At 43.3% G+C, this 26,243-nt stretch overlaps 1 protein-coding gene across 6 annotated transcripts in view; it reads right to left on the reverse strand.

Moving 5' to 3' along the window:
* The window catches only part of pcsk5b (proprotein convertase subtilisin/kexin type 5b), a 75,313-nt gene extending 63,331 nt beyond the window's left edge, over positions 1-11,982 (reverse strand). For 3 of the 6 annotated variants that reach the window (XM_072708099.1, XM_072708100.1, XM_072708098.1), the window contains exons 1-2: positions 11,443-11,982; positions 7,103-7,207 (exon numbers count right to left, since the gene is read on the reverse strand). In XM_072708099.1, the coding sequence (XP_072564200.1) occupies positions 7,103-7,207; positions 11,443-11,622 (285 nt within the window). In that variant the 5' untranslated portion in view covers positions 11,623-11,982. The remainder of the gene's footprint in view (positions 1-7,102; positions 7,208-11,442) is intronic. The other 3 variants (XM_072708102.1, XM_072708101.1, XM_072708103.1) reach the window with 2 other exon arrangements.
* Between the last annotated feature and the right edge of the window lie 14,261 nt (positions 11,983-26,243).

Raw genomic sequence — 26,243 nt, forward strand, 5'->3', positions numbered from 1 at the left:
GATGTGCCCAGTCCTATGTCAGGCTACACAAAACCTATGCACTGATGCCTTTGAACTCAGAGAACTGAGGTTAAACTGCAGCATTTCACAAACTTCTGAGGCTGCGGCCAAGGTTATTGGTATTTTTGTATGTTTGTTTTGGTTGGGATCCATATATTTTATATTTCACACCCTGCCCCCACCTCTATAGAAAAATAGTCTGTAATGTATAAGAAGAATGCTGCACTGCCACTATAAAGAATGAAGATCATTAACATTATACACTAGATATCAAGGGAGTAGTAATATTGTAAAAGAAACACACACACGCTAAACTAGTTTTGTAAACTTGGGCTGTGATTACTGGCCCTTGACTCAGAGGGCCATAAACAGCTATGTCTGCATTAGAGATAAGACAAGTCAGGGAAAAGGGAATGAAACAAAATGAAGGCATTAACTGCCATCAATTTCAGGAACACGGATCCTTAAATAAGGAAACGAATGACATCAAGGGGACCGGAAAGCCAGTTATTTCATTTCAAAGCAGGCATTAATGAGAGCTTCTAAGGATCAAACTAATGACACACATTCATCATGATTTTCTGGTGTCTAACAAGCATTACGATTACAGCTACAAAGCCACATGTTTTAGGCATAAGAATGAAGAGCAACACAGCATTTTAGGTGTTGAATTTACTAAATTAAAACAGATAGGCAGGGACATAGGAACCAGGGTAACGGGGGGAGAAGTATACCCCCAAAAATTTAATTTGACTTCATTTGTTCCCTCTAGATAATAGCCCTTTACATTTAAATCATTAAGCTGTCCCCCCCATCCCATATCAAACTCTCCCCAGTGGTCTTGCATACAAGACACAACAGGGAAACTAGATTTCTTAAGGTTACTGTTGTATGCAATAGCTATGGCAAAGTTCACATTTCCTCATTTATAAACCTTAGAGTGCAGCGTGTTGGGGAACACAATAATATGTTTGTGAATAATGAATATGTAGATATATCAATACAGAACCTGCCCTTCAGCTTGCTGCCTCGCCCAACCCCACCTCTGCCCTCAAAATCAGGGATGGAAGATCGGCGTTCATCAGGAAGAAGAATCCTTGGTAAAAAAGGGGTGAGTAGCGGTGCCCAGGTAGCTACACACCACATGCTGTGCGCTCTTCAAGCCAGCCTACCCTACCGGCTACGAGGTCCACCACGAGCAAGACGCGGTACCGCAGGACACACGAGTGCGGAAAGGCCCTGAGTTCCACCACGAGCAAGACGCGGTACCGCAGGACACACGAGTGCGGAAAGGCCCTGAGGTCCACCACGAGCAAGACGCGGTACCGCAGGACACACGAGTGCGGAAAGGCCCTGAGGTCCACCACGAGCAAGACGCCGTACCGCAGGACACACGAGTGCGGAAAGGCCCTGAGGTCCACCACGAGCAAGACGCGGTACCGCAGGACACACGAGTGCGGAAAGGCCCTGAGGTCCACCACGAGCAATACGCGGTACCGCAGGACACACGAGTGCGGAAAGGCCCTGAGATCCACCACGAGCAAGACGCGGTACCGCAGGACACACGAGTGCGGAAAGGCCCTGAGGTCCACCACGAGCAAGACGTCGTACCGCAGGACACACGAGTGCGGAAAGGCCCTGAGGTCCACCACGAGCAAGACGCGGTACCGCAGGACACACGAGTGCGGAAAGGCCCTGAGGTCCACCACGAGCAAGACGCGGTACCGCAGGACACACGAGTGCGGAAAGGCCCTGAGGTCCACCACGAGCAAGACGCGGTACCGCAGGACACACGAGTGCGGAAAGGCCCTGAGGTCCACCACGAGCAAGACGCGGTACCGCAGGACACACGAGTGCGGAAAGGCCCTGAGGTCCACCACGAGCAAGACGCGGTACCGCAGGACACACGAGTGCAGAAAGGCCCTGAGGTCCACCACGAGCAATACGCGGTACCGCAGGACACACGAGTGCGGAAAGGCCCTGAGATCCACCACGAGCAAGACGCGGTACCGCAGGACACACGAGTGCGGAAAGGCCCTGAGGTCCACCACGAGCAAGACGCCGTACCGCAGGACACACGAGTGCGGAAAGGCCCTGAGGTCCACCACGAGCAAGACGCCGTACCGCAGGACACACGAGTGCGGAAAGGCCCTGAGGTCCACCACGAGCAAGACGCCGTACCGCAGGACACACGAGTGCGGAAAGGCCCTGACAGCCATTGACGTGGAGCTTCCTGTGTCCAATTACCGTCGCATTAGCAAACACTGGGAAAACCCAGGTTGCCTGCATTTATTTAATGAAATAAAACTTGTGAACACAAGTTTGATTCACAGTTATATCTATCTTGCAGACTCAGCAGGTATTATCAGGAGAATTGAAATTTTTATATGTAACAACAATGCAAAAACGACCCTTCTGAGTCACACTGGGACAGCTGAACAAAACAGGGACCAGCGAAAAGGCCCATTACACCTCAAAGGAAGAGACAAGTCTCCACAGAACGTTTTACAACTGAGTTCACAAATGGAAAAGGCAGCATGGAGAGATTCACTCCTTATCTGTGCCACACAACTTAAGCTTGACAGTGTGCCATTACAACAATGAATACATTAATCGTGCAGTGCTCCAAAACCCCGGCGAGTTTGATGGCTTTTGAATCAAGACTGTTTTCACACTCAGCTTAGAGCATATTGACTCATGGCCAGAATATACCCAGGAAATCTCCCATCCCATTCTCTTAGCCATGGTCTACATAAAAGGAGGTCTTAGCATTCTGAAAAGAATCCAACTAGCAAAAGAGATGACACGCAACAAAAGGGACAACACTTTGAAATGCAGATAGTGTCATTTTTCTAAATCCCTCCTTAAAAATACTTCAGGTTCATTGACAAACCAGACTACTTAATTTAATGCTACTGCAGCAATTAACACGCCACTCCATTCCAAGGAATTAAGCGACACCAAATAATCATGAGCATGCAAACACACACACACACGCACACACAACCCCCGGCCCCCCCAAAAAATATGCAGCTTTAAAATAAATAAATAAAAAACAAACCCAAGTTTGGGAGGAAAACCAAATACATTCAACCAAACCAGCAGTGCCTGTTTTTTGTTTGTTTGTTTGTTTGTTTGTTTTGCATGCCAGATCTCATGATCCTCTACCATGGATGTATGAGAAAATGCACATTTGCTGAATTTATAAGACAATGCTGCCTTCAGGCAGAGGAATCCATTACAATTAAAAGAGAATAAACTAGTCATCATCATAACTTTCAACGTCCACCCAGCCCCCCCTCTGCACTCACAGAGGAAAACGCTGCAAACAGTAGGTACTGAGGCTTTCAGCCTGACATGTGCCTCAGGGCAGGGGGGCCAGTCGGGGAGGTGGGGGCCCTCAGATGCCGCCTTGAGGGCTCTCGTTATTGTCATTTACACGTCACCTGGGTCAGCTCACCCAGACTCCAAATTACAGACCTCAAACCTCCCGAAGCACAACTGCTACAGGACTGTCTCCTGAGGAACGGAGACGGAGCCCGAATTAAATCACAATGCTGAGCGCGTCCCGCCAGAGGCCACTGAAGAATGTGCCATGGTGTACAATCTCACACTCGATTTAATGCCATACGGGAACAAGAGACATTTTCACCTGTCACTCACGCTGCTTAATTTGGCGGCCATTTGCCACACAGCAGAGACTGGCTGGAGTGAAGTGAATGACAGTCTTCAAAGGTTAGCCTGTGCGGGTGTGGGGGGGAAAGATAAGGCAAGTTTATCCAGCACTCCAACGGGGGCTGAGCGTGCGAGTCGCGGACCAGGAGCTTATGACCCATCTCCACTGACCTGCCGCAGGGTGTCACTTCATCCCAGCCATTACTGGTACTTGAAAAATACAGAACTGACATTAATTGGATTATTAACACCTAATTAATTCCAGGCTCAGGTTCACTTCTTAAAGTATTAACATGGTCTTTGATGAGAAAACGGTGAAGTCATTTATCATCTCTGCTTTAAGTAACTTTGTTGGAAGTACTGGGGTTACCATCTAGCAGAGGATACAAAATTCCACTTTCTGTGCTGCATGAAACACACAAGTGTTTCTGGTAATGATTTTCTTGTTGATCTATAGTGGGGTTTTCAGCCTGGCTGCAGAGCAGTTGCAGGAGGTCCACAGAGATGTGTCAAATGTTGGCGTTATCATTTGATTTATGCTCAATATTCAAGGAAAACCAAAAAAAAAAAAAAACGTTTCAGAGCAAAAATGTTCAAGGTACACCTTTGAAAGCAATTCTGAAGAAATACTGAAGCATCCCCAGCTCTGACTTATGTAATCATGTATTAGTGGTGGGGGGTCACAAGCTCTGGTCGGTTTTCATTTTGCTTCAGAAACATTGAAAACCTGTGATCTGTAACACCTGATTTCATTAGCTGAGTCTGAATGCCATTTTCTGCATGGTGGTGACCTATAGCAGTGCATTTCTTCCCGCAAGAACTCCCACAGCTTACACCGACGTGGACAGAGTTACCAAGGAGTCACACCGCACATCATATCCCACTCAAGTACAAGGGTGTGGTTTGTTATCGCTTTGACAACAAACGACAAAAGGAAACCACGCAAATAGGTTAGCGTGTGAGAATGTCGGGGGCATGCCATTACTAGCTGAGCATGCCATCAGAGTCTATGAACAGAACACTGTCCTATCTATCCAATAGTGGGTTTAGAAAATGATCCACAAACACAGGTCCTGCTCCAAGACAAACCACACAGTCTCCTGCCACGAAGAGCCCACACTCCACAAACCAACAGTAGGTTAGCCTCTCCGACAGCTAATGCTTTTAGGAAGAAAACAATCAGGAGTTATTGCTTGCAAGAATGGTTATGCTACTAGTTGCTACATGCTGCTGACGTTAAGCTCGTACCAATAACGAGGACGTGATGTCACACACCTGGTTCTGCCAGCTTGGTAGGTGAACCAGATGAAGGAAGCTTACCAAAGTATATTGTTACTTTTTAATATTTGTTATTATATTTTCTAAGTGCTTGCTCATTCCCCTAAACCTGGGGTCACCAACATGGTGCCCGTGGGCACCAGGATGCCCCCAATGACCACACTAGTCGCCCACAGACCCGTTCTAAAAATAGCACAACTCACCAGTGAGCAGAGTCTAAAATTTAATTTTATCCTGTTGCTATACTTCTTTAATCACATTTTACATTCATATAGATTTGAAAATGATAATATCTTAAAAAACCATTTAAAACATGTTTATTATACATTAAGTTTAGGAGGGCATTTCAAACTGGTAGCCCTTCGTATGGCTCAGTACCCGTGAAGTAGCTCTCAGTTTCAAAAAGGCTGGCGACCCCCCGTGCTAAACTATTTACAACGGTCTCTTTTATTTTTGAGTTATCTATTAAAATGGCTGAATTTCTGGGAACTATTCCTGGTTTTGGATTGTGCTCCATTCAAAAGCAAGGCTTTATTCCATTCCTAATGATAGACCATATGCAGCCAGACCAAAAACATTGTAATTAACCTTGTGAAAAGCACATCAATGCAATTATCATCACATCAAAAAGTGAAATTAACCTTATGAAATTACTTGCCAGTAAAATCATTTATAGAGAGTGCACACTGGTTTATAGAGAGCAGAATTAGCTTCATATCTCAAAATAAATACCAGCTACAAACAGTCCAGTCACCACCCCCCCCAATGAACTTGCTCTAACAAGTTCCAATATTGTGATATTTCAAGAACTTCCCCTATGAGGAGACACCCCCTTCCCCTTCCTGCCTTATAAACACTCCATGTCCCGTGAGTGCAGGGGGCTCCGAATAGCAGTCAAGGTGACAGAGTCTCTCAGCTGCTATTTACAACACTGCAAGCTACTGGCTTTGATCCCGATATCAGGAGACGAACCCCAAAAGAGAACAAATGCTAAGCGTACCTCATACTAAAACCCTACACTGTCGTTACTCCACACCTCTAACCACCGTGTCACAATCGGCACCCCTCTGCCTCTCTAGATTACGGGTGACGATATCGCCGGTTCACCTGTAGTAAAGGCCTTCCTTGTGAAACCTGCCCAGCCCTGAGCCCATGACCAGGACAGTCATAAAGACCCATAAAGCGTGACTAACTGCCTCCCTAGCGACAACTTTTTACACGGCCTTTATTCAAAATAGTTTGCACTGTATGAACAAAATTTACAGCCAGCAGGTCAATGCAGTAGGGTCAAGGAAACAGGGGGAAAAATGCTGAAGTGTGACAATGCAGCATCACCAAGGGCAAAGGACAATTTCCTAAGCCTGCCCTCTGCAAAACTATCAGCTCGTTAAAACAAGAGGAATTCTGGGTGGGTCAAGATTACTGATGAATCATGCACGTCTTGACGTAATCCATTTAGCAAAGAAAAAAAAAATCTTGTTTGTTGATGGTAATTAAAATAATGTTCTCTCCCAATGTTACAAATCTAGAATCAGGTTCAATACAGAGGACTAAAATCCCCTAACTCAGATAACTGGGCAGACAGTACTTAAAGCAGTATGATACCATAGAAGCAAACAAAAAAAAAAGGTCTTTAAAATCAACCACACACACTGACAGCTAACCAAGGTGGGTTGGTCTGTGAAGGCTCCAGGACCTAGCGCTGAAGCTGGCAAACTTTATTAACTTCCTGCGCACATTCCACGATGAAATCCAAAAACCGGGTCGTCACTCCAGCTGGATATTATTTCGGAAGACTGAAGCACAATACTGTCAACTCCTGGCATGGGAGGAGCAGCGAGCCAGGAAAAGGCAAACAGAGCAGCAGATATCTTCGAGTACCAGAGAGAAAGCAGAGCTGCATCCTCATCACGCCAAAGCGGCGTGCCGATGTGGGATATGGGCGACTCTGCCCATACCTTTGGGGGAAAGGTGGAGATGCATGGGGGAGATGTCGGTCGTCTAATCAAGTTGAGGGCTCTACTTAGGTAGAGACAGGGGAACACAGAGACTGGGATAGAGATTATTTAGTTCCATGCAGCCTTCTAGTGTGTCCTATATCATATCAATAATGCAGATCTCACCAGCCAGGCTGACTGGATCTCCTTACCTGTGGTTCCATTGAGATGAAGCTATGGCGACCACGGCTAGACAGTGTTGACCTTTTTATTGTCCTGCTATGGAAAAAGTGGTAGTAGTCCTTCAAATCGCCGATCTACAAAAAGAAAAAGGGGAAAACCATATTTTAAAAAAACATCTATATTGACAACAAAATGGAACACATTTCTCTACATTCTGCCCTGTGAGACTTCCTTAAACTTTGACAGTTATCAAACTATCATGTAATAAGACTTTGTGAAGACGTTAAGTCTCTGATGAGGCTGCATAAATTATGTATCCGCCACTGAAGCAAGCCATTGAAGATGCCACATTAGAATCCTGATCATTTTTCAAGCAGGCGAAACACGAGAAGCCGACTCATTGGATAATTAACCAATCCCGCGCCTCAGCTCTTTTTACCGAGCCGGCAGAGCCTGACGACGAAAAAACAAGCCAGTTCCAGGACAAACTCCAGCTCACACATCACCGCTATAAATATGTCAAAGCGTGCAGCCAAATAAACTGTCATTCGGCACACAAACAAAACCGCCTTAAGATTTGCTTCATACAGATCTGGAATGTTCTTTGAAATTGAAATTCTGCTTCTTAATTTTTTAGCAATATTTACAGTGTTTTGGGGGGGTATGTTCAAGGTTCCATGGTTTTATCAGCACAAAGGAAGGTCTCTGATGGATGTGACCATACAGAAGACACGCTGGCCTGATCATTACCAACTGCGGATAATAAGAGTGATTGATCGTGTCTCTATGGATCTAATGTCACTCAAGCACCTTGTGAAACCGTATGGCAGCTGAAGCTACTTGTTGGGTTTTATGATGCTGAGGTCACAGTATAAAACCTGAAATTTAAAGAGGCAGGCAGGGATTTTAAATTTCATTACATTCTTTGAGTCCGTACACAGAAGCATTTAGTTCTGGCAGAGACTAAAGAAAGTGGGGGAAAAAAAGACTAGACTGGAAAGAACCAGATATGTTGAGCCAAATGGGTTATGATCAGTGGCATTTTAGTTCAGAGAGAAATGGCAGGTCTGCCCTACAAAGCAAGCTCTAGGCTTTACAAGAGGACCTTTCCAACAAACTGGGAGACACATGTGACGTTTTCACACTAGGCTTCCAACCTGGTCAGACGTTCCTCCCAGCTTGCTGAAATGGGACCCCGACTATCATCCCACTCAATGCCTATTTGCATACGACCCAAAGTGCCCCTCTCACAACGGCATTTTATCAACATCCCTTCACACCCAACTTTGAAAAACATCTGAATATCAATCACCGTTTTAAAACAGGTCAAACTGGTCTGTGTATATAACTCAATACACCGCATAATGATTTAAATTTAGTCTGGAAGCCCCTATCTGGCCAATCGGGCAAACGCGGCCCAAGCCATTTCTGCGCCCTGCCAGACCTAGAGGAAGGGGCTTCTCCGAGGAGGTGAGGAATGCCACAGCTGCTGGGACCTTCTAATGAAGCTATCCCCAGATGAAAGCGCGCTTCTGAAGCTGACGCCCCCTCCGGCTCGCTTTATCGTCGGAGATCAGCCCCGGCCCACACATTAAAGCAGCGATCGCTATCGGGGGAAGAATCCCCAGGGAGCTAGCTAAAGCGGCCCCTTCATCCCAGAAGGCCAGGAGCTTCCTCCAGTGCCACATCGCCTAGCCACAGATTGATTGTGGTTGCAGATCCATAACAAGAAGCAAATCTCATCTCACACAATAAATAATCATCAAAAGTATGCGAAAATCCCCATTCTTAACGTCCATGGGCCGACTTGCGTGACAACGTTTCATACATTTCCTTTTCTAGTCATACTTAGACACCAGGCGACCATGAAACACGTCCATTTTATCAATGCGATTCATACTTATTGTTTTCCCCAACAGCAAACACTTGGCAAGGGGGTCAAAGGTCAAAGAGGGTGACAGGGAGCTATCACCCCACGGGAAAACACTCTGAACAAGTTGACACAAGCAGGAAGTGAAGGAATCCCTTCCCTATTAAGTGTCAAAGTACAACGAGCGAAAACATTCAGATGCAAATCACACCGGGGTTAGCACTTAACCTCATAAAAGGCCCGGGATTTGCTCAATTGGACTCAGTGGAGGTCCACATTTCAATGTGCGGTACAATTGCTCAAATCTTTCTAAACAATGCGCCAGAGTACAGAGAGGGGGCTGCTTGGAATAGTTTACTCTTTTCTAAAATTCACACATTAAAAGCTAATCAAAAATAATTAGAATCGACAATTAAAAAATATTACTGGGAGGTATTTAAATGTTCCACGTTTCTCTCCCCTTGGCCACATATAGCAACATACTGTTAGCAGAAGCTGACATCAGGCAAATTATGCTCAAATATGCATATTTCCTTTAACTAAATCATCACAAACAACATGGGCTAGAATGTTAAACAGAACAGTCATTGTTCAACAAAATAATAAAATAATAATAATAATAATAATAATAATAATAATAATAATACCACCACTGGTACTACTATTACAAAACAAAAGTTTTATCTCAACCCTTTGTTCCTTAATTGCTTCCCACCCCCCCCCCCCCCACGCCCCATTAAAATAGTAGTGCTGAGTCTTCAGGCAGCATCTACATTTCAAAGCTGGAGGAAAAAGAACCTTTTTAGAAAAAATAATAATAATTTAGGTTCAGTATCAGATGTGCATTGGACCTGGGAGTATACAGGAGGGACAGAGAGGCTCTGTGGGGACTCCCACACCTTGCCTCTCCCGCTTCTTGTTCCAGTTGAGAGCAAAAACACGGAAATGCACCGGATGCCGAAGACTGGTATTACTGGAGGGTGTGGAGTCTGAGCTTGGTCATGAGAAACGTGCATGTATTAATTATGGGCTCTCTCATCAGTGACGGGGTGCCGGCAGTCAGCCACAGACCATGTAGAGTAACTCTATAGAGCCCGCTGGGTATTCCAGGTACCACACGCAACCAGATCGGAAGAGAATAGCTTTGGGTCTCGACTTCAATTCCCTTCTCTTGGTCAAGGTGCAGGAGTGTCCTCCGACGTAGCTTCTGGCTACCCCGTCTTCAGCTGACTACATTACGTCTACCAACAGGCCAAGAACCAAAACAGGAGCCAAGCACTGGGAATAGAGAAACTTCAAAAGTCATCTATTGTTCCGTTCTTAGTGTAGCATGAAAAATAGCCCTTTGTGGCCTGACAAAAGCAGGAGATGTAGGAGACCAGTCTGATGAAATCAAGGCAACAGCCATAAATTATGACAAAACACATTTGAAAAAATCCCCAGCCATTTAATATGATATCACAAAAAACAACCTTGGTCTGGCTTTGCAGACATTATCTGGCACCGGCTTAATGGGTAGAAAGGAAAGGTAATTTACACTCCATCAGATGCCTCAAATAAAACATAACAAATCAACAGATAGGGTCAACTTTCTGACATAAAAATAAAACAACTTTGTCAAAAATAATATTAAGGCGGCAAAGAGAGAAGTGCATAATAAAAACTGAACTTAATTTAAATTGTTATTTTTGAAACGGGGAGTTGGTATTCTCTGTAGGATCATCATTTCACGGACACAAAAAAGGAAGCTGAGAGACTGCATTAAGAGACGGTGACCTCCTTCTGCGGGACATTATCTCCACCACGCTGGGGACAGTTTTAGATAGCAGTCCTCGTATAAATATGCACGCCTGTCAATTACACAAACATCCAGCAAAGAGACCCGGATCCCCACCAACAACCTGTAAGACACTGCGAGTATTGCAACCCATAATCGCTATTATGATACGTGACATGAAAACACAATAGGCAATTTAGAGATTATCATCTAAACCCAATAATAATGCAAGATCTCAGGACAAGGCGACTCACGTCGGATTAGCGTAACTTTGTTGCGCGATTATTCGTTAAACTACAGGTTGACCGCCGATATCAGATCACGTTAATTTCATAGTCATACATGGCACTGGAAGATCTTAGAACTTCTGTAGAACACCTGTTGTGCATGTACTTGGCATTTTCTTGTTTTCCACGCTACCGACAGAGTGATCAATAATTATATATAAAAGAGCTAAATTCCAGCGAAAAGAAATACGTACGTATACGTACAGAAGACGAAGGGCAGCGAGATATGCACAGCTGGGAAGTACATCATTCATATTCTTTGGAAAGCACTCAAAAGTGAATCGCATTGGCAAGCATACAGTATAAAGTCTGACAATTGGGGGGGTCGGCAAACTTAAAATGCAGCCACAATAAAACGTCAAAGCAAGCGGTTTGCAAATACATGTGCACAACACGATCAAAGAACTTAATTCGTGCGAGTCGGAAAAGACGTACCTGTCCCATGTTTTTATAGCCATATTTTTCCGCTATCCTATCTGCGAAGCCCGGACCCCCAGTTATCCTCACAGCCCAATGGTTGGTGTAAATCCGAGCTTTGCACAGGGGCGATATAAATCCCAGCCATAGCGCGACAACGCACATAAACACTCTGTTCAAAGCAATGCTCCACACCATCTTTTGCAGAGCTTTGAGGTTCTCCCCCTAACAAACCTCTCTCTTCCACCTCCAGTTAGGCAAACAACCAAACTTCTCACGGCAGATCAAGAATCTCATAGACCTGTTCTCCGGTCGTTACACATTGACAAAAAAGCACCAAAATGCAATAGTAAACCGCCGTCAGACGCTGCTTGTTCTGCGTTTTCAATGCGCCCCGCATGCACTGCTGGAAGTTATCCTTCGCCTCAGCCGTGCTCAGTTTTAGCGGAGAGTGGTGCAATTGTTTGCGGCTCTCTGGTTACACTGTTTCTCCGGGACTCTGATCCCTGCTCCTTTTCCCTTTAAAGTGATGAAATGGCTACAGCGCCTCCTCCCAAATAACTAGCAACACTCAGGAGAGTATAGACAACTAAAGCGGAGTTCCGCGGGGCTCCGCAGGGTCTTAGAGGCATACCAGTTCCACCAGAGATCTACAGCGCTGCGCTCCTCGGCCTTTCGGTGACCGGATTCTTCAATGACGGTGAAGTTTGCGATTGATGTTTGGGTGCAAAACAAGGCGACGCGTTTCAAAAACATGAGCTTTGCATCCTTGCAAACGATCAGTGTTGTTAAAATCCTTCCGCTACTTATATTCGATTAACTTTCGTTAGTGAATTAACTTATGTAAAATACAGCAGAATTTGTATTCACATGCTTGTTTTTTTTTTTTTGAATGAATAATAATGTTACATTCCAAAATAGAAATGCGGATTTCATATATATTGGCCATTCACTGCAATGGATTACATATGGCAATTTATCTATATTTTATATGTTCATTTATAAGCTGTTTTTTGTGAAAATGCTATAGATATACTTTACGAATAACATAGGAGGCGTAATAAATGTAATATTTTGCCGATTGTATGCTTATGGATTAGTTAGCTTTGAAGAAAATCGTAGTCGATTACTGTTGCTGGTCTTAGTGTAAGTCGATTACCTTTTATGTCCTTTCAGTGTGTATTTCTGTGTCATCCGATTTATCTGCAGATGAGTTATTTGTGCAAAGCCTTCTATATATAAAACTAGACTTTCAAAGACGACGTGTTAAATTACTTTTATACATGACTTGATGAATAATAAACAAACCGGAATAGCTCTATGGGTATAAAGCATCTGCCAGCCAACTGCAGACAGCTGCAGTTAGTCAAAATATCCTACTAGTGCTGATTTTCAGTATCGCCGGTAGACTAAATAAGTGAAACTACCGCTGTAATAATATATTAGCCATCCTCTTACTCTGCATGTGTTCGTTTCGTTCATAAATTGACTGTGTGTGTTTTTTTCTCCTGTTGCCTGTAGTAACCCTAAAGCAGGCCCAATATGGAACACACACACACTAACACACAGCGAAAACTCTGTTCCATCACTAACACAAGTGCGAATCAGCATAATTGCTCTAATTGCGGCCAATTCCACACTGAATGGGTCTGCTGTCAAATCTAACAACAAGTCAGGGACAAGAATATCTCACGGTCCTTTAAAGCGAGATGAAAGAGACGAAAACACCCCGTGACCACGTCTATTCATGCCAGGGACTGGCTTGTAATTTAAAGCATTGTAGAAAAACAGACGATGATTTGAGAATTAAATCAACTACCCAGCTCACGGAGTGGGCGAGCTTCATTCATCTGAGGTTTCAGTGCTTGGGGGAGAAATCCCCCATGACAGCCCCCATTCGACAACGAACCGAGTGAACTTCTTCCTTTGACATCTTTGTTGACGGTATCTGGAAACGATCGGAGGTGACAATATCAATCCATCCATTCATAAGTTCCTTCTTCAATGTTTTTTTAAATAGCTGCACTTTGAAGTTTGCACTGGTTAATGCAATTTAGTGCACACTGACAATCTACAGAAAGTCTTGTGAACATATAAACACAAAAATAGTTAGGCTCTATTTTAATATAAAAGCTCTAAGATATACAGCCCAAGATGTGATCTTATGTAATATTTGTTCATATATGACTGGTATAGATTCTATCTACGTTATTGCAAACCCGCTTGTGAATTTTATTAGTTTATTCGAAGACAAATTGACCACATGGTTTTTTCATAGTCGTGTTTTTTTGTTAATGAAATGTGTTTTTGAACTAGACGCGAAGATTATTTTAATACATCTATTTCAAAAATACTTTTATATTGTGGGCCAATGATTTGTTTCACAGTAGCCCTAGCCTGACATTTACACGTAGGCCTACGTCTCGGGGACCACGTCAGTTTCTAGTTCACTTTCATAGTCCGCCGAAACATTCCCAATGCTGTTCTGAAGTGGTAAAACTACTGATGCAATGTAGGCCTAATGGTTCTTACAATATTGTAAAAAGAGACGATTTTCCTGGTGGAGCAATACTTAACGCAAATATTGAGGCGACGTACGCTGGCTGCGTATGTGGAGAACCAAGAACAACCCTTGCGGACAAAAACTAAGAACATCGTTAAACTTACGTGGTTCCCCTGGGGAAGAGTGATCTGAATTAAGCAATAGATAAAAGTGGGGGAAACAGCTGCGAGAGAAATGATGCATTACTTTGGCATCAACATAACATGCGAAGAACTTGAACACATTGAGCGTTAACACGATCTGAAGGTGACAATCACTCTCTCGTTAAACCGAAATCAGCTGGTATTGCGGACATTTTTGCAAGTGCTTTACGTCCGAAATTTTGGGGACGTCGATCGACAAACTTTCTCTGCCTCGGGGATATGTCTTTTTTTATTATTAAAATTTATTTATTTTTTGACGGGTGAAGCTGTCAAACATGCTGAGTCCTGTTGGATATCTCGCCATCTAGCCTACCGTAAGTCGAGCAACACATAGAGGTGTCAGAGAACAATGGCGAAGCTCCCCCAGGCGGTGGGAGACTTTCCAAGCGACTGTAAAGAAGAGCGGAAGGAGAACATCTCTGAACATTACTGCACCCGAACCGAATAAGCACAGCAGCAAACGCTATAGCCTAGTTACCTATTTGGGGATAAATTTAGGCATTGCTGACGATTAATTAACAGTACCATAGGAGTGCTGACGAATAATGAACGGTATTATAAGATTATATTAATTGAAAAGATGCTCCAAACGCAAATATTTCACAAAAGAATTAAAATTCTGTTCATCCATCTTATCCCTGTCAGGATTGCGGGGATCTAGAGCAGGAGATTTGTGGCGATAATTCTACACACTGAACCACTGTGCTGCCTTAGAATGACAATAATTTGCACATATTAGTTTACAGAATTATGAAACATTTTTTGTAATATGCAGTAAATAAAAATATTGTGACATGGTGCCTGGTTGATAGAAATGAGTGAGTTTTCATATGAGGAAAATAAGAGAGAGATTTTATTTAAGCCTATATAAATATTGTATTTTTTCAATTGATAAATGACATGTAGCAGTCACAAATGTACAGCTGAGTATAGTTTCACATGTGCTTATGTCTGGGGAAAGGCAGACTTTCCACTGTCTTAAATATGTCATAAAAGATTTTGAAACAAAATATTTTATAAAAAGCAACATACCAACCCTGAAATAGGAAAATACAGCCATACTATCTGGAAGCAATGGTGTGCTAACAGTCTGGGAAACCACAGACCTTGCATATAGACATCAGTAATGCTAATAAGTATCGCTGCTTTTACTGATAATGCTAATATACACAGCTCCATTAATAATGTGTTTCTCAGTTGTCATTCAGTCAGGTGGGTGGGCAGAGGGAGGTGAGAGATCAAATCCAATGAGTTCCTGACCCCCGACCTCACATTAGTGTGGGAGCCCATGCTGCTGGAGAATGGACTAGACCACCCCCTCAGCCACACCCCCATCCGCCTGGGCTGGCTGCCATGACAGCACAGCTGTTCTTTCCTCCACGTGAAGAGGAGAAAGAGACGATGGCATGACAAAGGCTTCTTTTTTAATCACTGTGTTGCCCGTACGAGACAATCCTGCGGCAACAGGAACAGCAAAAAGAGACTCAAATGTGTGGTTGGCTGTGAAATATTTCTGCATTCCTACATGTCAGTCTGTGTTAACCTGCTGCTCTATCTCTGCTGGCATCTCGCCTGAAAGTGTTTATTAAAGCTGATACTGCAGGAGTTTTCACAACGCAATCTTCAAAATTTGTAAATTGCGTTTTCCTTCTGTACTGCACACCTCAATAACCACTTTCTGTGGAGGTCCATATTTAATGCGATGTATAATAACCCATTCGTCCAGCAACTTATCCCGAGGGTGGCAGAGAATTCAACAAAGAAAAGTTATATTTAATTACCAACATGTCCGCAATGTTTAACCATCTTGGTCATGTACTGGGCTGCAGGTACAGCAGCAGTTCCTGTTTAACCATTTAGTCTTTCAGGAATCCTCTTCTTCTTCCACCCACCATACCACCTGTGACTTGCAGCACAGAGAAGCAGCATCTTCCTAAATCATCTGCCCTACAGGAAGCATCTTTTGTCAAACACTTTAGCACCAGAAAGAACTGGACTAGGAGGTATAACACTGAGCCTTTTGAGAAGCCTGAAAATGTGATTAATTGTAGCCTGATAACTAATATTTATGCAAATACATCACTGGAATAAAATGTGTACAAATGTGGAGTTCATGCCTTAGTCTGAAAATGTTTTACTTTCCCGATAAGTTGGGATATGCAGGACCGCCAGAATCCAGCGTGTGTTTAACGTCACCCAGGGACCTACGCCAACCCTGAATTCCACATGTCCTGCTTACTTTTTACATGAAATATTTTATTAAAAAGTGAAAACAGACATTTTGCTCTGCATTAGGAAAAAATAAATGCTTCTCCAGACAAGCAGGTTGCCTCGGGGCTGTTTTTTTCTGAGATGTTGTCATCTTAATTGCAAATATATGAATCATGACAGGTCTGGAGTGAGATATGAAACAATTGAGTCAGAGAAGATGAAAGCTCTTATATTGCTCGCAGACGTTCAGCGACTTTATTTGTAATTTCAGTTATTTCTCCTTTCCCCATCTACATTTGGATGGAAAACCATGCCTCTCTTATTTATGGTTTCTAGTTTCTGCCAGACTTAAAGTTCTCAGTTAGAACAAATAGATTTACATTCTAATCTCTTTCAGCGCTCTCCCTTTTTGATTTATTTCTGCCTCTCGAGTAAGAGTTTGTTTTAGTTTGCACTTGGTTTCATACCATTTCTTAAGAACTAATAGGGATTATGTGAGGCAGACTATCTAAAAAAGTTGGTTTCCACTGTTATTCCTGGGTCTTTCAGCATTCGACCCCACCAAGCTCTGAAATGATTTATGGCTAATCATTAAAGGGTGAGATTAAATGCTTCACAATGTTTATAATTAAGAAATGGTAAATTCAACCCATATTAGTTGAGATAATGAACAATTACGGACGTGAGGACTGTTTCTGACTGAGGCAGGAAGGATGGGGGAAAATAGCTTGTTTGCTAGTGTTTGCATTAAAGGCCTTGACTGGGGTGACTGGACTCTGTGTTATGGAGTTAAAGTTTGTTGCATAACTTTTTAATTTTTAATCTTATGTTTTAAAGTAAGCACCCTAGTCTGGTAACCTGGTTCGATCACAGGCACAGTGCCCTAACACACCACACTTGTAATATACAGCAAGAACAATGATGATGGAAAATGAATAATTCCATAATACATAAATGAGAAGGGATACAATGTATGAGGAAATATCATTTCGAAATAAGAATGAACACTCACCTCAGAGGCTCAGGCTAGAGTCTACACAGACTCAGCTTATGTGATCACTCGAGGTCAGTGGCCATAGGGTTTCCAACTGACTCGCCTCAGAGGCTCAAGACAGAGTCTACGCAGACTCAGCTCATGTGATCACTCAAGGTCAGAGGCCATAGAGTTTCCAACTGACTCACCTCAGAGGCTCAGGCCAGAGTCTATGCAGACTCAGCTTATGTGATCACTTGAGGTCAGGGGCTGTAGGGTTTCCAACTGACTCGCCTCAGAGGCTCATTCCAGAGTCTAGACCAGGGGTCTCCAACTCCGGTCCTGGAGAGCTACCGTCCAGTAGGTTTTCTATCATACCCGGCTTCTGATGAGCCACAGCTGTTCTCAGGTAAATACCAGGAGCAGGTGTGGCTCATCAGAAGCCAAGTGGGACAGAAAACCTACTGGATAGTAGCTCTCCAGGACCGGAGTTGGAGACCCCTGGTCTAGACAGACTCAGCTTATCTGATCACTTGAGGTCAGGGGCTGTAGGATTTCCAGCTGACTCGACTCTGAGGCTCAGGCCAGAGTCTATGCAGACTTAGCTTATGTGATCACTGGAGGTCAGTGGCCGTAGGGTTTACAACTGACTCGCCTTAGAGGCTGCACAGCAGTTTCTCACTATATAATGTACCATAACCATAGAAACTCCAATCTACCTGAGCCAAATGATGGATCTGGAATCTAGAGTGATTTTGTGGCAATGCACTACATTATTACCTCATGGTCTAGTGTGTACTTAGTCCCAGCCAGGAATGCTGATACACCATCCCCATGGAATGTACCGAAGTTAGCAGTTTCAGACAACCAAGAAGTAATCAGAACACAGTTTTTGCTGGGTAAAAACAACATACACCAATCACAATCAAAACCAAGACAGAGATCAACCTAAATTGAACCTAATTGACCACTTATTTACATAACTAAATTATACACATACGTCAGAGTCAAAGAAATACATACTACAGAAGATGATCCCTGCCTTGTGCCTGTAGCCTCTGGGATAGGATCCAGACCCCCTCCCCCCTCAATAAAACAAGCAGTTTCAGAAAAAGGATGGTGTGAAAAGGGTACTTTTTTTTCCTTTTCACTGGATTCAATTCCCTTATTTATATGGTTTGTTTATGAAATATAATTGTTTTGTATTTTCTTTATCTAGGGGAGTTTGCTGTGTATGTGGTGGTTGGTTGTGCTGCTGCTGGGAAGGCAGGGAAGTCAGCTGCTCATTAGGGAGAGTGAAGACAGGTTTGGGTGATTATTAGGTCCTCTTAGCAGTGGGAGGTTGGGTGCTGCTTACTTGAGTTATACTAGGGGGGGGAAGAATATCAAAGATTACCAGTTAGTAATTATGTAGCCCTTATGAGACTGCAGCCAAATGCAGAGGCATGGTGGGAGGTCAAACATAGCTGCCATGGCTTGTTTGGTTTGGTATGAGTTAATTTTGTGTTTTATCTTTGCACAGCTCACCCCATGCTTACCTGAACAGGTGGTAGGTTCCAGTTAGGTGAGGTGGTAAAGGTGAAGGCCAGGAGAGAGAAAGGGGGGGGCAGCTTGCTGTGAGGCTGTGATTTTAAACCTGTGTTTGGTTTTCTTTAGTGTAGATGGTTTTCCCGGGAGACTGTTTTTTTTGGGCTATTGTTTCATTATTATTTTTGTTAATAAACCTTACAACCTTCTGCACCTATTCCTGCTAATTGGACTATTTTTTTCCCCAACATCCTTTTTAACGGGGTTGGTGTGCCAAAACCATCCCATTTCCCTTTAGTTCCCTTCCTTTAATGGAGGGCCGGCGGACAGATGGTTTGAGACTGAGGCCATTCAAAAGTAACCGAATATGTACATTAACATTAGACAATGTTTCTCCCATTTTGTCCTTCTCTGTTAGCTTTCTGAGACCTTGGGCAGGGACAGAGAAACCTGAAGAGAGGAGAAGAGGGCAAGGTGGCTTTATGGGCAGAGGGTCTGTGGGGGCTGTGGCCTTAAAATGAAATGATCCGTTAATTTCCATTTGCACAAGTACTGGTACATTGGAATGCTTCTCTTCGCCCGCCCCGTCTCGCTCTCCGTGAGACACACAGACACATATGCGGGTGAGAGCACGCTTGGGGGGTGACAGCTCAGGGTCAGCCAGCATGCAGCACCCCTGGAGCTGGGGGTTAAGCGCCTCGCTCAAGGGTCCACAGACATGGGCTGTAATGCTTCTCCTGAGGACAAGGCTTATCTTTCGATGACATGCATAGAGGTTTAGCCCGCTACCGTGTTTATAGTTTTATATTTCATACTTTTTTGCAGCTTCTTGGCCAACAGCGTCCTTAAAAGGAAACAGTGGACCCTGTATCCCATCCCTGGTGGTGTGTAGGAGGACGAGGAACACCACGACCAAGGGTGACATGACTTAACGTGTTAGCACCCTTTGAGAAATAGGCTCAAAGTCAAGCTGTGCTCTTTTGGAAACAGAAAGCTCTACGATGACATGTTCAACATGGCTATAGTATCTTGAATCATGCCCTGTATTTCACTGAAACGAAACTGCGCTGGGAAAAAAAAACTAATGATTATTTGCCGAAAGAAATAGTGAGAAGAAAGATCCAGTTAAATATACGCCAGGCAATACCCGAATAACCGCTGGGTCCCTTTAAAGGCAGAGTGTAACAGGTACTGAATTACAGGTGAGCCAGTTCGTCAAAAGCTGGGTATTTGTTATTTGGCAGATGAAATCTGACGCTGTTGCTGAGAGAAAAAGCCAGCAAGGGAAAACCCTGAAAAAAGAACAGGGCTGGTGTCACTTTGGCCATTTAGCTCCTCCCATCCACATACATATTTAAACAAGCTGAATCTACAGCCTGTTCTTTTCAAAATGGCACTTAGTAGATATCCTCAATTACCCCCCACCCCCCAGGGGTTATTTCTGCTGTCCCGAAAGATCGTTACATAGCTGGGGTGCAATTTTTTTCTGCATGAGATTAGTAATGTCATTACACACGTCTCTTGTTCAGTTTGACAGAGTACTACGTGTGTGTTCTCCCGATGTCTGAAGTCGAGCTTGGATATAAACGACACGCATAACATTGCACGCAATTAGTTATGCCAAAGCTCCAGACTCCAAAGATGCAGCTTCAAACCACAGATCCACGTGTGACTTTCGTAGTAAAAGAGACTCCAGTAAATGTATTACATCTTATGTATTAGAGTTTAAGGAGAAGTGAAAACTCCAAAAAATATCAAGAATTGTTCTAGAAAAACATTACTAATGTCTTAAATTGTGGCCAAAAGCAATTTATTTCAGGCTGCCTTCCCAGGATGTGTGAGCAGACACAGCCTTGATTACAGATCTTCTCAAACTAAACCATAAATATGCTTCCCCCATCACCCGCCCACATTCTTTGGATAATTTTTCGGAGCAATGTTTTTTCTTAGAACATTTCTTCAGAGCAGTTTACAAGAAATTATAAAAATAATATTGTCTTCTGTGGCATAGAGGAAAATACAGGGAAGGTTTGTTTGTGTTTGGTCAGAGAGAAATAACATTGATGTTTTATGTTTGAATGGAAACAACACTTGAAAACTGTGAAAGGTACGATACACACACAATAGAGCATGAGGGAATGTATGCCAGGGCCGCAATGTAACCAGGGCCGCAACGTAACCAGGGCCGCAACGTAACCAGGACCGTAACGTAACCAGGGCCGCAACTTAACCAGGGCCGCAACGTAACCAGGGCCGCAACGTAACCAGGGCCGTAACGTAACCAGGGCCGCAACGTAACCAGGGCCGTAACGTAACCAGGGCCGCAACGTAACCAGGGCCGCAACGTAACCAGGGCCGCAACATAACCAGGGCCGCAACATAACCAGGGCTACATTACAATGTAAGGGAACAAAAGGGCTCATTTCCTTCTCTGATTTTTCCCTATGGATCTGATCATTGATAACATATAAAACCTCAGTTTGTTGATGTAACACTGGGGTTTTTCATGCTTAGTCATTGTGCTGTATCAAATAATAATTGATCATGCACTTTTTCGAGTGAGTAAATTCTGGTAAGTAAAGAAAAAAGCCAAATTGTATGGGTACATTTTCTACAGAATTCTAATGTGAAAAGTGGTGCAATTTACCACAGAATCTGTAACCACGATGCCAGCTGCAGCATGTCATAAAGGAAAGCGAAGGAATAGTTACACTGTCCAAAATAAAAGGCAATGAGGCAGGCCATTTGTCCATCCATCCATCCATCCATCCATTTACTTCCGCTTATCCGAGGTCGGGTCGCGGGGGCAGCAGTCTCAGCAGGGAAACCCAGACTTCCCTCTCCCCGGCCACTTCCTCCAGCTCCTCTGGGGGGATCCCAAGGCGTTCCCAGGCCAGCCGAGAGACATAGTCCCTCCAGCGTGTCCTGGGTCTTCCTCGGGGCCTCCTCCCAGTGGGCCATTTGTCCATCCATCCAATTTATAACTGTTAATCCTTCAGCGAAGGGGTGGGAGGGGGGGTTTGGAGGGGCTCTCTCAGACAGTACACAGCACATGGCAGAGATGCACCCAGGACATGATGCAAACTATTTGTTTAATTTATAATTAAACAATGATCCCACCTTAACGTGTTTTCATGGGGTCTATGTAACTTTAGTTACACCATCCACCCTAACCAGTATAAGCAACTGGAAGATAGATGGATGGATGGATGGATACATAATAACTTTTATATAAGTATTACAATGCTGTCCTTTCTCTGTGACATTTATCATCATAGGTTAAGCCCTAATAGTTTTATCTCTTATATTCTCCATCAAGGCCGCTATGACAGTATCAGGGAAACAAAGCCCTGTGTCCTTCAAACATAAAGACAGGCGTTTAGTGAGGGAACATCTCATGGCCATTTTGGGAAAATGAAACTGACACAGCATCTCCAATTTGTGCTGCCTTTCAGATCCACTTCAGTTTTTTTCTCCTGGACAAATTCAAAAATATGAGGAGAGAGAGTGTCAAAATTGATTTTGTAAGCATGGTACAGCTTTTTAGCAGTCAAAATGAACTTTTAATGAATGAGAATTCAGCCAATTTAGACAAAGAGCATATTCTAACCCAGCCTTATCTCATATTATACCCAAATATGACCATACCAATAACTTTCCAGTGGAAGATTTGTCTAGAATCTGCCCAGACCAAGGACATTGTTAAACCTACACAATTCTGAGCTACGTGTCACTTTGACCTGCTAAGCTAAATTCCGGCTGCCATTTTCCAACCTCTTACGCTGGTCAGGGTCAAGGGGCCATTCATCTTGCTCTGAAATGCAGCTTTTTAAATAGCCCCGAAACATCAAAATGTACATATTTAACTGGCATCTCTGCATATCCTGCTTAGGGTCACTGGAGCAGATCCTAGGCAGCATTAGACAGGGGTACTGCATGGGAAGGATGCCAGGGCATCACAGGGCAGAAACACTATGGCGATGTAGAGACACCAGTTACATACACAAAGCTGGGGTGGGATTCAAACCACAACCCTATTGGTGCAAGGAAAGAGCATTAACTACTGGGCCACCCCTAAATCAGTAACCAATTACAAAAAACACATCACAGCTAGGACTTATTTAACTATTCAAGAAAGCATTATAAGGCAACAAACTCTAGAATTTTGTGCTGAGATATAACAAATTGTTATATACTGTATGCCAAAAAGGCCTTCAGGACTTCACCAGTCCAGCAGTGAGAGCCTGGCATGGATTCATGCTTCACCACAGCAGCTGTCTGTGGTGAGGAGGCTCAGAAATTAACAGTTTGCGGCTACAGGCTCCCATATTGTACAGTTAGACAGACAGGATCCCCTTGAAAGGCCTCTCGGTGTCTGCTGTACAGTAGGTAGGCTGAATGCTTATGGAGCTATGATTGGAATGGAGCTTCAGAGGACTAAACACCATGCGTGTTACACTACCTGATGAGGCCTGCAGAGCAGTACTGGTCCATATGACACCCAAGTTTGCATGGGGGTCATGTGATGAGAGGGAGACCTCTGATTGGGCCAATTGTTAGGTATGTGAAGAAAAATTTCAAACTCAACCAAATTAAATGCCAATGGTACCATTGCAAAGAGCTTCAATAAACAAAGACAATGACACCAAAATCACTCAGATATCTTAACAAATAAGGAAATTATTGGCAAAAGTAGTTCGCTAATTAGCCCTATTTTTTAAAATGGAATGTGTGTAGAAAACTGTGACCAAATACCTAACTTTTTATATAAAATGCTTGTAGTTTCCTTAATAATCAAGATATCTCAATGAAACTTTCAGGGAAGGTGTATCTCTTTACATTCTTCAATCTGAAAGAATAATATATATTCCAAGTATGTCCTTAGTCTGAAATAAAATTGATAGAAGGTGAAGACTGGAATGGTGTATCAACAGGCGCCGCTGTTGGTTTAGGTCACGTGACCATGTGAATATCTCTTAACTTCTGCTTAATTAAATGCGACTCAGTGGATATAATCATCTTTTTCACATCTTAAGATATTTCCCTAATATCATGGCATATTGATGCAACAAATCACTGATGAACATACAGCAGATTTCAGGATGTTTGGCCCGTGACGATCCTGTATGCTGCCGGTCCGGGTCAGTAAACTTTTTTTCTGATCCATAGAAAGCTATGAAACTGCAGGATTAGAAAGATGAAATGATAAACAATATGTCAATTTAGCTTTCAAAAGCGTCACTTAATCCTTTGAAGTGTTTTTTGTATGTTGAAATCGAGTGCATTTTTCAACGTTTCCGGAAAAGGTCTAAATGTACACAGAATTGAAAAATTCAAAACGGAGGACGAAGAGGGGTTCCCCATCCATGTTATCAGTGGGAATACCGCGGAATTCCGCAATGCGATACAATAAGAATGCGTATTTTCCGGGGTATACCCAGCGCTCAGATAACCCGATGGTGGAACAGGAATCTGGAACAAAAAAGGCGGCCATGTTGGTCGCGCTCTTCACATACCTACAATTGTTCATTTCTAATCAGGAGCAATTGGGACAAAAAAAATAAAACAACAAAAGGCCCATACCAAATATGAAGTCTTACTATTGCCATTTCAAAAACATTTTCAATAGGGCCACGACATTTTGGACTCCTTATGTTTAGCATAAGGTTTGAATTGGTTACTCACATTCCATTTAATTGTTATGAAGTAGGAAATCTAGTCTCCAGAGTAAACACCTGCTAGCATCATACCCACTACCATGAACTCGCACACCTCCTCTGATCTTCCTCCCCACACATGTCCTAAATCGGCTGCGGTGTGGTGTATCACACTGGCGCTTTTTGGTACAGTTATTTTCTTTTTTTCCTTTTGTGATTATTAAACCTTACATCATACATGTGAGCGACAGCTTAAAGCAAGCCAATTCGCTTAGAGAGTCGCAGTGAAAAATTGGCAGAAATCGCCCGTTTCACATTTTGCTGCTTTTCAACTTATGTACCACACATACTTTTCATATTAAGCTGCACAATCAGGAGTTTTGGAAAAAAAACAGACAGGAGATCCAGGTGGAAACATTAAGGGAAAATCAACTTGTATCAGCCCTTTGGCCATGTTTGAATTTCACCCTTTCCTTCAGTAAAGGCCTAATTTCATCATAATGTGAAGTACATTTGCAGAAACTCCCTTTCCAACCATAGAACGCCATAGAATGCCGCTGAATCATTATGGTGTTGCAGAATAACTGTATTCTTGAACGTCTATATTATTTTTCCTCGTGAGCCAGTCTCGTCTGTTATGCTTCCTGGAGTTAGTGAGCTGGAATTATGGAAGCATAATGTTCCAATTTGCTTCACGAAAGTAATTGAAAACAGGGTCTACTCTGTGGCGGAGAATTCGGTCAAAGTTAGTGCAGCATAATAGCATTTCCTTAAGAAGGCGGGGAAAGCGTGCAGTGGGCGGGGGTGGAATCCGCTAGGAGGGCCCTTGATTCTGTGTCGCACACTAAGGTGGAGGAAAGAGCAGCGTACCTTAGGTGCTGATCATTTTGAGAGCCATGACAGAATCAACGATGCCTGAACATTTCCCATAGCAGCGTTCAGAGTCACTTTTGAGGTGAAACCTATGTAAAAATGCAGTTTTCCCAGGAAGGGGCTCAAAGTCACTCACAGAATAGTTAGATAAACAAAGAAAAAGAAAAAAATATCTAGGACAAATGTCCCTCGGGTCCAGTTCACTTAATAATGGACTGGGGATTTGAAGAATATTTTGACAATACTTCAGACATTCCATTCCAACCCTTCGAAATTTAAGAGGCTGTTATTTAAATGCATGTACATGTCTGGGTTTCAGACCCATGCAAAACGAAGGTTCAGCACTCAAACCTCACACACCCGGCACGCAAGAGAGAATCGCAGTCCTTACTGGAAAAAAAGGCTTTTGGGATTTTCGCTGTGGCTCACAAACACACACACACACACACACACACACACACACACACACACACACACAGATATATGCACAGATTTGAAAAACACAGAACACAAGACTCATCTGGAATCAGACTGGGGTGACAGCAATACAAGGAAGTCAAGTCATGGCATTTCCAGCCGTTCTTGGGATGAGCGCTTTGTAAAAAAGGAGGATACTGAAAAAGAACAAGTTTTAAATCCATAAACCGCAGTAATTCCGAGAGCCAACAATCCATAAACCACATGTATTCCTGTAAACAGGCAAGTCAGACGGAAGGTAGGGGGGACTTATTGATTGATCTTGGTTTTGAAAGTTATTTATCTAACTGTCAGTCATGATGATGGCTGTTAACTGAGACAGGCCACTGACCCTTCCTGCCAGATGTTAGCACTCCTCTGCCAGATGTTTGGCTCTGTGCACAGCTGGTCTGCAA

The sequence above is a fragment of the Paramormyrops kingsleyae genome, chromosome 2 (assembly GCF_048594095.1).
Source record: "Paramormyrops kingsleyae isolate MSU_618 chromosome 2, PKINGS_0.4, whole genome shotgun sequence".
NCBI classification, from domain to species: Eukaryota; Metazoa; Chordata; class Actinopteri; order Osteoglossiformes; family Mormyridae; genus Paramormyrops; species Paramormyrops kingsleyae.